The 12,222-nt window shown below is 33.0% G+C and overlaps 1 protein-coding gene across 2 annotated transcripts in view; it reads right to left on the bottom strand.

Moving 5' to 3' along the window:
- The window catches only part of KAT6A (lysine acetyltransferase 6A), a 147,591-nt gene that overhangs the window by 21,777 nt on the left and 113,592 nt on the right, over window positions 1-12,222 (bottom strand). For both annotated transcript variants that reach the window (XM_051975593.1, XM_051975592.1), the window contains exons 10-12: window positions 7,714-7,875; window positions 6,514-6,607; window positions 4,320-4,551 (exon numbers count right to left, since the gene is read on the bottom strand). In XM_051975593.1, the coding sequence (XP_051831553.1) occupies window positions 4,320-4,551; window positions 6,514-6,607; window positions 7,714-7,875 (488 nt within the window). The remainder of the gene's footprint in view (window positions 1-4,319; window positions 4,552-6,513; window positions 6,608-7,713; window positions 7,876-12,222) is intronic.

Consider the following 12,222-nt stretch of genomic DNA (forward strand, 5'->3'; position numbering starts at 1 on the left):
GGGGCCCTTGCCTTGGCTTAGGAGTATAAAGGAGAATTCAAGGTTGAATCCCAAGACAGACCTCAGAAAATAACAGTAAGAAGAACCTGAGATTTAGAGGATCATTCCCCATACCCCAGACCTAGAATTAGATTACATGAATAGCTGCTAAAAACAAAATTTTTTAAAATAAATAAAAATGAGTAAACAAAGGAGAAAGAATACAACCATAGATAACATCTCATCAAAAAAAACAACTGATCTGCAGAACAGAGAAACAATATAAGCAGTCACACTAAAAAATTGCAATTAGAAAAATAATTTTTATACAATATTAAAAGAAAGTATCAAGGAAAATTATCCTGGAGTTCTAGAACAAGAAGGCAAAGCAGAAATAGAAAAAATCCACCAATCACCACCTGAAAGAGATCCTAGGTACAAATTTTCAAATAAAGTTTCAAAGCTCCTAGGTTAAGGAAAAACTTTTGGAAGCAACAAGAAAAACAACAACATCTACTTAAAATATGATCGAGTTATAATAAGGATTACACAAGACCTAGCAGCTACTATGTTGAAAGGCCATAGGTCTTGGAATATTGTATTTCATAGAGAAAAACAGCTTGGGGTTACCACCAAATGTAACTTACTCAATAAAGTTAACTACAATCCTAAATAGAAAAAAAGAAAAAAGAACATTTAATGATATAAAAGTCTTTATCTGTAACAAAAATAGTAAAACTTAAGGGAACATTTGACATATAACACCCAGGAGAAATACAAACAATAAAGACCAATTATAAAAGGTTCAATGAATCCAGTCATCATATTTCAAGATATTTGAAAAGGGGAAACTGCCCAGACCTCTTAGAACCTAAGGGTAAAGTGGAAATAAAAAGAATAAAATGATCACTTCTTAAAAGAAACTCCAAAAAAAAAACTCTGAAACATCCTGGGAATTCAGAATCCAGGGCTTCCAAGTCAAAGAAAAATATTATAAGCAATCAGAAGTATAAGAATTCAAATACCAAGGAATCATGATTTAGTATCTATCACTGAGAACTTGGTGATATTCTAGGAGGCAAAGGATATAAGGTTTACAACCAAGAATAATTTTTCTAGTAAAACTGAGAATAGCTAGCTCTAGGGTGAAAAAGTTTAAAACACAGAGGATTTCCAGGTATTCTTAATGAAAAGATCAGAGTTCTATAGAAACAAGTTCAAACATAGGAATTGAAAGAAACATAAAAAGGTGAATTAAATCAAGTCAAAAGAAACAAAACAATATAAACTGTTCACATTCAAAAATGGAGAGATTACATGTATCCCCTTTTAAACCCTATATTCATCTGGATTCACATAGAGTCCAATTAGACTTTTATGTTTTAAGGAGCTTAAGAGAAGAATGGAAACAAGTCAAGAGGAACACTTAAGAAGGAAAAGAAAAAGAAAAAGTTAGGGGAAGTTGCTCAAGATGAGCATACAGGCATCTAACTAAATAAGGAGAAAAGGAGGAGCAACTGACACTTAAAATTCACTCTTATCTGAACTAATCAGAGAAAAGAATACATATATACACACAAGAGTTAAATACAAAAATACATTTAACTCAGAAGGGAAATGGGAGAAAAAAGGGAAAAGACAGAAGGTATAACATGTTAGGAAAGTACATTAAAGGAATAAATCAAATTCTAAAAATGTGCAAAAACACTTATAGCTCTTCTTGAGGTGGCCAAGAAGCTGCCCAAAAAGTTGGGGAAAGGCTGAACAAATTCTATTATGCTATAAGAAATAATGAAAGGGACAACTTCAGAGAAACCTAAAAGACCGGCATGAATTAATATAGAGCAAAGTGAACAGGATCAGAAGAACAACTAATACAATGACAGCAATATCATAAAGACAAATTAACTTTGAAAAACTTAGTAACTGATTATTGTAATGAGCAACCACAAGCTATCCCACATCCTAACAAAGCAATTAAAGATTCCAAGTGAAGATAATATACATTTTTTAACATGGTCAGTGCAGAAATGTTTTTTGCTTGACTATACACATTTTTAATATAGGCTTTATTTTTCTTTTGTTCTCTGGAGGGATTTGAGGGGCAGCCTTGTAAAGGCGGCAGGTTTTTGCAAACTGGGGGGAAAAAAACCACATCAAAATATAATTTAAAAGAAAAAAAAGAAAAAAGTGAAAAGGGTGGGAGTGGGAAGGGAAACAACTACTCAACTCAAACAATCACATAGCACAAGGACTTTTCCTTAAGGTAGCCATTTCTGTACAATGTAAAAGTGAATGTGTACTTCACATTTTGTCACACAGGATAGTTTAAAAAAAAAAAAAAAAGGTATTTTAAGAGTTGAGAGTTAAAAATCCAGAACATTTATAATGTGGTAGCAGAAAAGTTCTCGTTTATATATTTAATATGAAAATAAAAGCCTATTGTAGCTGATTTAATATTATTTGAGTATTAATAATATTTATTAATATAAAATTAATTATATTTGATAATATAATATCAATTATATTAATTGATTATATTATCAATTCAACAATTAACTGCTGAACCCCCATTAGGTGTTAAGTGCTATAGAATGTATAAAGAATTAAAAACATTTTTTGCCCTCAAGAAATCATTATGGGAAATAAAGTAACATGGATAAATGCCAAAGTTGGTAGTAGAGACAACAATCTAAGTTTGAGTGAGCAAGATAAATTAAAATAGAATTTTATCAAGAAAGTGAAATTTGAGCTGGGCCCTACAAAATGGTTAACATTTATATACTGGTAGAGAGAAAGGGGATGGCCTTCCAAACAATATGAAATAATATGAAGATAGGTTGGGAGAAACAATATGAAATACTATGAACAAAGGTTGGGAGAATGAATTGAGAATGATATTTTGTGCAAGAGTGAAAAAAAGGGTATTTGAAGAAAAAAGTTTATGCTGGGGATTAGTGGAAAATAAATTGGACAGGGCAGGGTTGGGATCATAACTGTAGAGCCCTGAATGCCAAATGAGATTTCTGAACTTTACCCTATTGGCCAGGAATTGGCAAACTATCACAAGCAGCCCAAATCCCTATAATCTATTTTTATAAGGCTACATATTTTTACATTTTTAGTTTTATTTTATTTAAAAATGTAAAAAACCATTTTTAACTCAGAGATACATAAATAAAAGTTGCCACTGCGGTCTGCTACTGCTCTGTAGTGTGAAATTACTGATGGCTTCTGAGCAAGTGAACCCTGCTTAATGACATAATGAAAATAACATTTTGGATTACTAATCTGGTGTCATAGTGAAGGACAGAAGAGAAAGCAAAGAGAATGAAGGCAAAAAGATGACCAGGTATACTTTAATAATCTATGAAAGAAGTATTGGAAACTCACATAAAGATAAATAAAGGATGAAAGAATAATAAAAAAAAAAAAAAAAACATTTAGATGGAAGAAAAGACAGAACCTGATAAACTAAACAAACACAAGAAATTTTTAAGAAAGGAAAATTCAAGAAAGTCACTGAATGTCATCCTTGAATGAGTAAAATGTTGCTTCATTTGACAGAAATAGGGTACTAGAAGAAGAGCCAATTTGCCAGGGTTAGGGTGTGAGGTACGGGACTGTTGAATTGAATTTTCAGTGTACTTAATCTAAATTAATAGCAACATATGAGTGGAAATGTCAATATGAATTTGGAGAAATTGGTTATATAAAATTAGAGCTAATAAATTCATGGAATCATCCATATAGAAGTAATAATTGAAGTGTTTTAAATGGTTCTGTTATCTGAAATTATGAAGAGAAATGTAAAGAGAGAAGGGAACAACAACAACAATAAAAACAAAGTTATACTTTGGGGAAAAAGCAAAGACCTAGTAATTTGGAGAAGTATAAAATAATAGTTTTAGAACTAGAAGGGACTCTATAAGTTACCACCTCTCCTTACTAATTTTACAGATGAAAAAACTGAGGGCCAAAGAGGTAAAGCAAATTATCCAAGGTTACAAAAGAAACAGATGGCAAAGACAAGGTTCAACTCTAGGTCTTCTCTCTTCCAGGCTTCTTTCCATTACTAAGAGCAAAACAAAGAAAACCCAGGGTTCAGAAGCCTAGAAAGACTTTTAAGGAAAACAAGGGTGATCAGCATCACATTCCTTAGTCAAGAACAGAGGTTTAAAAAAGCCACCAGATTTTTGGTAAAGAGGTCGCTAAATGCCCTCCAAGAGCAAAATTTTGGTAGAGTAGTTGAATAGAGGGCAAAAAAAGAATTTGGTAAGAGAACTGGCCGTATCACTAATGATGACATAGCACTAACTGAAGGAAAATAGTATACTCACTGGTCACTACGGAAGTCCAGCATTCGTAGGTGATGGAGTGTGGAAGTAATGTCTTGAGGGCAGATTCCAGTCAATTTGCTTAATTTTTTAATGCTGATTTGTTTGTCATTTTGGTGATAAAGGCACTCCAATATTACACTTTTCCAATAAGCCATATAGGAAAGACGCCCTAAATCAGATAATGGTTTCTCTGGAGATCCAGCTTGACCTTCACGCTTTGACAACAAATAACCTTTAAAAAAAAAATTTATGAGAACTAGTCCATCAGTTATTGAAGCTATATTAATCACCAGGCACTACATTCAACAGTGTCCTAAAAGTGAGCCATTTTTAGTGTAAAATAACTTGCTGCGAGCATTGTTTAAAATATTGTGTATTATTCTTAAGTAATTGTTTTTAGAAAAGGGGGCATTTTATTAAAAGACTGAATTAACAACTTTTTGTTATGTTTTTGAAGTTATACTAGAACGAAATAATTGTCAAGGTTCTATCCTGCTTTCAAATGCTATGAGGATGCTAAATAAGCCAGTAATTTGCCTGTCGTTGGGCAAAGTATACATTAGGACCACTAGATGGCAATAGTTGCTAGTTTTAATTATGAAAGAAGAAAAAAATACTTTAAAAACTTTGCAGTCTCTTTATCAAAATTACATTGTTCCTATGAATTAAGGAGATGATAAGTGTTATCTCCACTTTACACAGAGGGAAAGTGAAGCACTTAATGACTCATCATCTTATATCCCTGCTGGCCAGGAAAGGACAGTACAAGAGATTTTACCAGTGTGTATAGAAAGTGGAAGGGAAGTATTTAGAGGATTCAAAATCAGAGGATGATCATTTAGAGCTAAAAGATCATCTGGTTCAATTACACTTAGGCTATTAACCACTTGATTCTCCAAAGAAGTAAGAGAGGGCTTTTGGGGGGAGGCAGTAATTTCTGAGTTGTCTGGAGTTTGCTGATTTTGTTTTAATATAGTTTATCCAGTTCTCTCATCTACAAAATATAAGAATTAGATCAGATTATTAGCCAAATCTAAGATGAACTGAACAACTTCCAAAGAGACTTCTAAACTACGTATCTTTTACTGTCAGCCTCCTACATCCTAAAGCCCTGTCTACTTTTATTTATTGGTTATTTCTTATACCACTAAAGCTATATCACCTTAAGTCACTAAGTCTTTTACTAGTACATTTTCTTCACTGCTTTTTACTATTTGCTTCTAATCTTTACAAATTTACATTTATTTACTACCTAATTATACTAGTTGTACCTTTTCATCGTCATATGATTATACTACTATTATAACAAAAGGTTCACATAAATATATGAAGTGGTCTTTCAATTCAATAAGCATTTACTGAACATATTCTGTATATGGGTCACTGCCAACTTAGCCCATGAACATAAATCACTCAGCTTTGGTTATTTTATTATTCTGACATAATCACTCAGGCCATATAAGTCAGAATACTACCAGTCTAGAATGACATTTTCTAAATATTTCTCCAAACTTAACATGCTTTCTTTTAAAATAAATATAAAACTCAAAGCAAACCTCTATACACTTTTTAACTATTACAACAATTTCGTGAAATTGTATTACTAAATTTGAGCTAACATTATATCTTTATAAATAACATGGCTTTTTAGCATTAATCTGCAGTTTTAGTTTCTTTGAATTAAAATTTAAAATTTCACAAATGATTAAGGTGTAGTATATATTTTCCCCATGTGGCAGAATATTTTAACAACAATAACAACAATCCTAATAGGCATGTAACATTTTCCAAAGTACCATGGAACTTTGGTAAACGTAAATCAGCAAGTCTTTGAGTCCTATAGTTCTGTTACTGGCACTACTTTCGGGACTCATGTGATGTAGTTTAAGTATTTATTTTAGAAAGAAGAACTGTGTGAAATTAAGTTCCATATGAACTCTATAATTCCTCATCCAAGTCATTTTTATAGGAGATACAAGGAATTGACATATGACATTATTATTTTAAAATACTTAATTTCTAACCCAAAAGAAAAATATTAGTGGTTCTGTGCAAAGAACTCAGAGCAGTAAAGTTCCACATGTGAATATGTCAAAAGGCATTGACAACAAATACAATTTTATATTTCATAATTAACTTTAAAATAATGAACCCCTCTGTAAAGAAATGATGGACATTTTGATATGTTCCTTACTGAAGTCAATGAGGAACCTGCCATAACCCTTGCGCTGGTACTGTGGAAGAATCATTATGCAGGAGACATTGTACTTCTGTTGGCAGTGCTTTTCCTGGTGGTCAAAAAAAAAAAAAAGAGAGAAACAAAATTTAAAAACAACAGGCTAGTAATACTGAACAGCAGGTTTAATTATTATGAAACAAAGGCTAACAGTAAAAGTCACAGCCTTCTGGGAATAGCAAAGAGAAATACCTCACGAGGAAAAACAGGACAATAACCATAAAGCAATAACTCTAGGAAAATAAAAATGGCAACACCTAAAACTTTCAACAACTCAGAAACTCTATCACTGGCAAAGTTCAGTGTAGGAATTTCACCAATTTCATGGAAACACAATTGCTAAAAGAATATAAGCCTTTTTGGAAATGAAAGAATAAGCACATAAGGTTTATAGGTCTGAGACTTCTATTCTAATACTACTCTAATGCTGTGTAGCCTAAAAGAAAAGGCAAACAAACCCATCTTTGTGTGTACCTAAGAAGTTGCAAATAGTCAAATTATATTTTAAATCATATTTGTATTAAGACATATAGTTTAAGAGAATCTTATGGTAAATTGTTCTGTAAAACTGATCATAACACCCTAAACCATCTGTTTTGTAAATCAGGATTTCCAATAAGGTCTGCTTCCTTTGTTTTTAATTGTTTTTAATGCTGCAGTTAGAATAGAAAGGTGAGGTAAAGTGAAAACTTTTGTGTAAATCAGGTTTTTTCACTGAAATAATCACGGTAAGCTAAGGCTCCATGAAGTACTTGCTAGCTTAAAAGAACCAAAAATCCCTATCAAGAAGACATGACAAAAACTAGAAATTAATTCACAGAACATGGTGGATAATGACTGTGTTTACTTCACAAGAAGTTCTATCCATCACCACCCAAGGGAATAAAAAGTCATTTAAAAACCTTTCCCCTTGAGTAGTAACTATAGTTAAGGTCCCTAAGAGAATACATTCTGTTCAATGTTACTAAGCAGCTTCATGGTCTGAGTTTCTGAATTCTTTCTACATAAAATCTAGATTCTAAAACTTGGATGGTATCCAGAGAATATCATAACCCTGATTTTCTACTGGAAAAGACTGGAAGTAAGTACACCTCCATGTTTCTTATGTGAATCTATATATTTTCAGTGCCCATAATACTTTCATTCTGAAGTGCTTACCTTAGAGAAGTAACCAACAAGATGGCAACCTTTGACATCATTCTGCGTTAAAACATAGAAAAGAAATGGTTCCACATCATAATAGAGTGTCTTGTGGTCAAGAAACAGCTTTGCCAATAGGCACAAGTTTTGACAGTAAATTGTACTGACATTTCCATCAACCTAGAGGAAAAAAAAAAAAAAAAAACAAGACAAATTAGGTTAACATGGTTCCGTAGAAATTTTTCTACAAAAGTCACAGAATTAGGTATAAGTACTTTACAATCCAGCTACTGTTTTAAGATCATAATAATGAAGATATTTCTAGAACCCAGAGTGATTCCCAAAATGCAAAAAAAAAAAAAAATGAACTTGACAAAATACAAGTTTGCTTCACAAATCAGTCAAACTTACAAAAGTATTCTTTGAAGGATTCACTGAACAAACTTCCTTAATGCATTAAAAAGACTGACAAAAATTTAATTCATACATTTTTTTTTACACCTATCATAACACTTTTTAGAATGATGTATCCTAATGGCCAGGGATACTAAAATGCCCTCCATTGTTGATGGGTTCCAATAACACTGTTACAGTTTTAAAAGGAGGAATGCTGAAGTCCCTGTTGCTGGGCTAAAGCACCCGAGAGAGCAATCAGCCAAGCAAGACCTCTCTTCGAACTAGAGTGATTAAGAGTAGAAGCAGAGAGTATCTTGTTGGTTTTCACATTTCCTTTTTCCTAATAGCTACTAAGATTAGATTTCTCTCAATACCTTGGCATATAGATATCAGATATACTGGCTGTTACTCTCCAAAAGATAGCTATAAGCTGATCTATGGGATCATTTAAAGAAAAGGATGGGGTTGGCAAAATTTGAAAGCTAAAGTTATATGAATCTATTTTTTCCCTTTAAAAGAGGGATCTCCATGTTTCTTCTAATGGATTTATTATGTGCAATCTCATTCATTTATTCAACATTTCTCACCTTGGAAAAGTGAGAAGCAATTACTTCTGAAAACTAATGAATAGGTAATTCTTTACAAGCAAATTCAATTTTTTAGTAGTTGTCCAGCAAAAATGGACTGACTGGTTTAATCCTAATAAAAATATATTAGTAGAATTGTGTTTCTGCAATAGCACTTTTCTTTTAAAAAGAAAGCTATTCCTATTAATACAAACTTCTTGTTGACATGGCTATATATGTTAGAGAAATTCTGTCCATGCCTGAATTCATAAATCCCTATCTGTTTCATCAAAATATATTATCCCGAGTAGTATTGGGGGGTATAAGAGATTAAGGAGTAATGAAGGGTGGATTTGTGTGGAGGAATCTCCAATGCAGATTAACCTATCTATGAGTAATAATCTTAAAAGAGCTCTCTGGGAATACTGAGAAATTAAGTGATTTGCCCACAGTCATACATTCAGTATTAGAGGTAGGAATTAAACTAAGATGTTCCCAACTCAAAGATCAGCCTCCAAAGCACTAAGCTATGCTGCCTCACTTAACCACCTTTAAAAAAGGGGGGGAGAGAGGGAAACATTGTAAATAATTGATATTGAGATGTTGATGAGTTTTTAGAATTTAGTACTGTTTTGATATTTAATAAAAAGTAGAGCTAAACTATAAGGGCCTCATTTTTGTGGAAAGCCATGTCAAAGTTTAGATACAATGAAGTGAAACATTAATTGGTAGTTTTAGAGTTTTTAACCAGCTTTTAAATCAAATAAGATTAAAAGATAAATCTAGTCTTGAGAATAACTGCAAAATGCCCTTGATATTCAGAAAAAAACAAGGATTTATAAGAAGAAAGACCTAGTTTCAAGTCTACTTTCTAGCTATACAAATCTACTTATGTTACATTATTAAAAAATTCTGGGATCAACATTTGTGACAGCACTTTATATATGTTTCTAACTTCAAGGACAGTTTCCCTTAAGGAATTTATAATTTAATGCGAAGAGGCAGAAGGATAGATATGCAAATATTTAGGGGGATGAATGAATGCAAAGGAATGGCCCAGGCAGTATGAATGGTATGAAAAATCTGAAGGAGAGACGACTTTCACGAACAGGGTAGAGGGACAGGTTGAGGGGAGAGATCAGAGTTGTTGGGAAATTCTACTTATCTCTGCCTCAATTTCCTCAACAGTAAAATGGGACTAATAATATCTACCTACTAGAGTTGTGATGACAAAATGAAATAATATCTGTAAAGTGCTTTGTAAACCTTAAAGTGTTATAGAAATGCTAATTATAATGAGAATAAAGAACAGTAACCTAAAACTAGAAAGGTTAAAAAAAAAGTGTCTGATTACAAAGGGTCCTGAAATGCCAGGATCATTTTAATATTTTACTCAGATTTTAATGATTTTGGTCATCTAGTTGTATTTTAATTGTAGTATCTAAGAATGACTCACTAAAGCTTTTGGGGTAGAAGAGTGATTATCATAAATATACTATAAGTAGACTAGCAAGAGTACACAGGCAAACACTATAAAGGATAGATTAGACTGAAAAGGAATTACCAGAAATAACACAAGGAGTTAAGAAGCTATTACAACAGTGCAGGTTTAAAAAAAAAAAAAAAAAAAAAGAGCCTGAATAAGGGTGTTACAGTGGAGTTGCTTGTAAGCAAAGATCTGAGATATTATATAGGAGGAATTAACAAAATAAGCAATTGGATATTGAGATTACCAAAATAAACTGCAAGACTACATGTCTAAATGACTAAGATGATGGTCAGGTGTCATCAGACAAAGTTAGAGACAGGAATAGGTTCTCTTTTGTATTCTTTACTTTTTTTGGGGGGGAAGGGGTAGATGGGGTGTGGCATAAGGTAATGATTCAGTTCTAGTTTTGATTAGTTTGAGATGTCATTAAAACAAATGTACAATGAGTACTAGAAGATATGAAACAGGAGATCTGGAAAGAGACTGGGGAGTACAAATATAAAACTTAGAGAATAGTCTGCACAGAGGTAATTACTGAAAGCATGAAAATGGGTAAGATCACTGAAGGTAAAATATAGAAAGAGGAAAAGTATTAAGGTTAGACTTCTGGGAAATATCCATGTTTAAGGAATGGAATGTTGGTGAGTTATCAGAAACAAAAAAGGAATAGTCAGAGAAGTAGGAGAACCAAGAAAAGACAGTACTTCAAAAGCCTAAAGAAGAGAAGGTGAAACAGTGTTAAATGATGCAGAGGTAAGTAAGAACAGAAGAGGTCATTAGGGGCCTTAATAAAGATATTTTAATATAGTACTAAGGATGGAAGCCAGATCATAAAATGATAAGTGAAGTAGTAGCAAGGAAGTAAAGATGGTATATGTAGTTTATTCCTCCTAAAAATCTGATGAAGAAGAAAAAGAAGAAAGAAAAAAGAAAGAAGAAGGAGGAGGAGGAAAGATAGTTTGGGGGTGTAGCAGAGCCAAGGAAAGGTTTTCTTAAGGACAGAGAGTTTAAATTAAGAGGCAGGATAAAATAATGTTGAGTCAACTTCAAAGCAGAGAAAATTTTGGTTCAAGACCTGCCTCTGACACATACCTACTCTAAGACCTGGGAGCACTTAAATTCTTAGTACATTAGTGAAAGCTGAAGAGAAGGTGTCACCCTTTATTAGCAGAATTTCCTCATCTAGGAGTTCCCAATACTAAGAAAATCACAGTTCTAGGCCTTTTTTCTACAGACTAAACTAGGCTAGGTATATTTGTAGGCTGAGGGAAGAAGCAGACAGTAGAGAAACTGGAAGGAGACAAGGCCAGAGAAGAGGCAGGAAAAGAAAGCAGAAAGGAAGGTGAAGGGAAAGAGGGAAGAGGTAGAATCTGGTAATGGAAGAAGAAAGGGGAGAAGGGAGACAGGGAGGGAAAGAAAGAGGAAGAGGGAGAGAAAAAGGGAGAGAGAAGAGGGAAAAGAAAAGGGAGATTATTTGATGCAGCAAGGTCACAAAGGAGATCACGACAGTATATTTAGGGTACATCTTCAGCAAAAAGAAGAATCACCATTTCCTCTGAAACTATATTAGAGCACTGAGTACTTAGGATGAATAGATAAAAACTCAGATTTCAAGTCCAATGATGTCAATATTCTCAGTAAAGTCAGAGGGACTGTAATGTCATCTGCTGAGAGTAAAGAAGAGTATATATTTGGGACTTAAGGAAAGGGATGGAGAAGTCAGTGTTGTATATAATTAATATAAGAGTCTAAATTAAAATGAGTTAAAGGATTGCAATGCAGCAGCAAAGGCTAGGCTGATAATAGCATAACTTGTGGTAAACATCATTTTAGTGATATTCTTAAAAGCTTATAGCAGCCAAAAACATGAGAAGGAAAAGTATATGGAAGAAGCTACTGAGTGGGATGGCAGAGTGTCAGAAGATTCTGAAAGACAATGGTGGAGAAAGTATTAAGAGAGGATGAAAAGGAATAAGCATTTATATATAGCACCTACCATGTGTAAAATACTGTGCTAATAAGCACTTTACAAATGTTATCTCATTAGATTACTAAATTAGCTGACTAGAAGGATCA

This window comes from Antechinus flavipes, chromosome 2, assembly GCF_016432865.1.
Source record: "Antechinus flavipes isolate AdamAnt ecotype Samford, QLD, Australia chromosome 2, AdamAnt_v2, whole genome shotgun sequence".
Taxonomy (NCBI): Eukaryota; Metazoa; Chordata; class Mammalia; order Dasyuromorphia; family Dasyuridae; genus Antechinus; species Antechinus flavipes.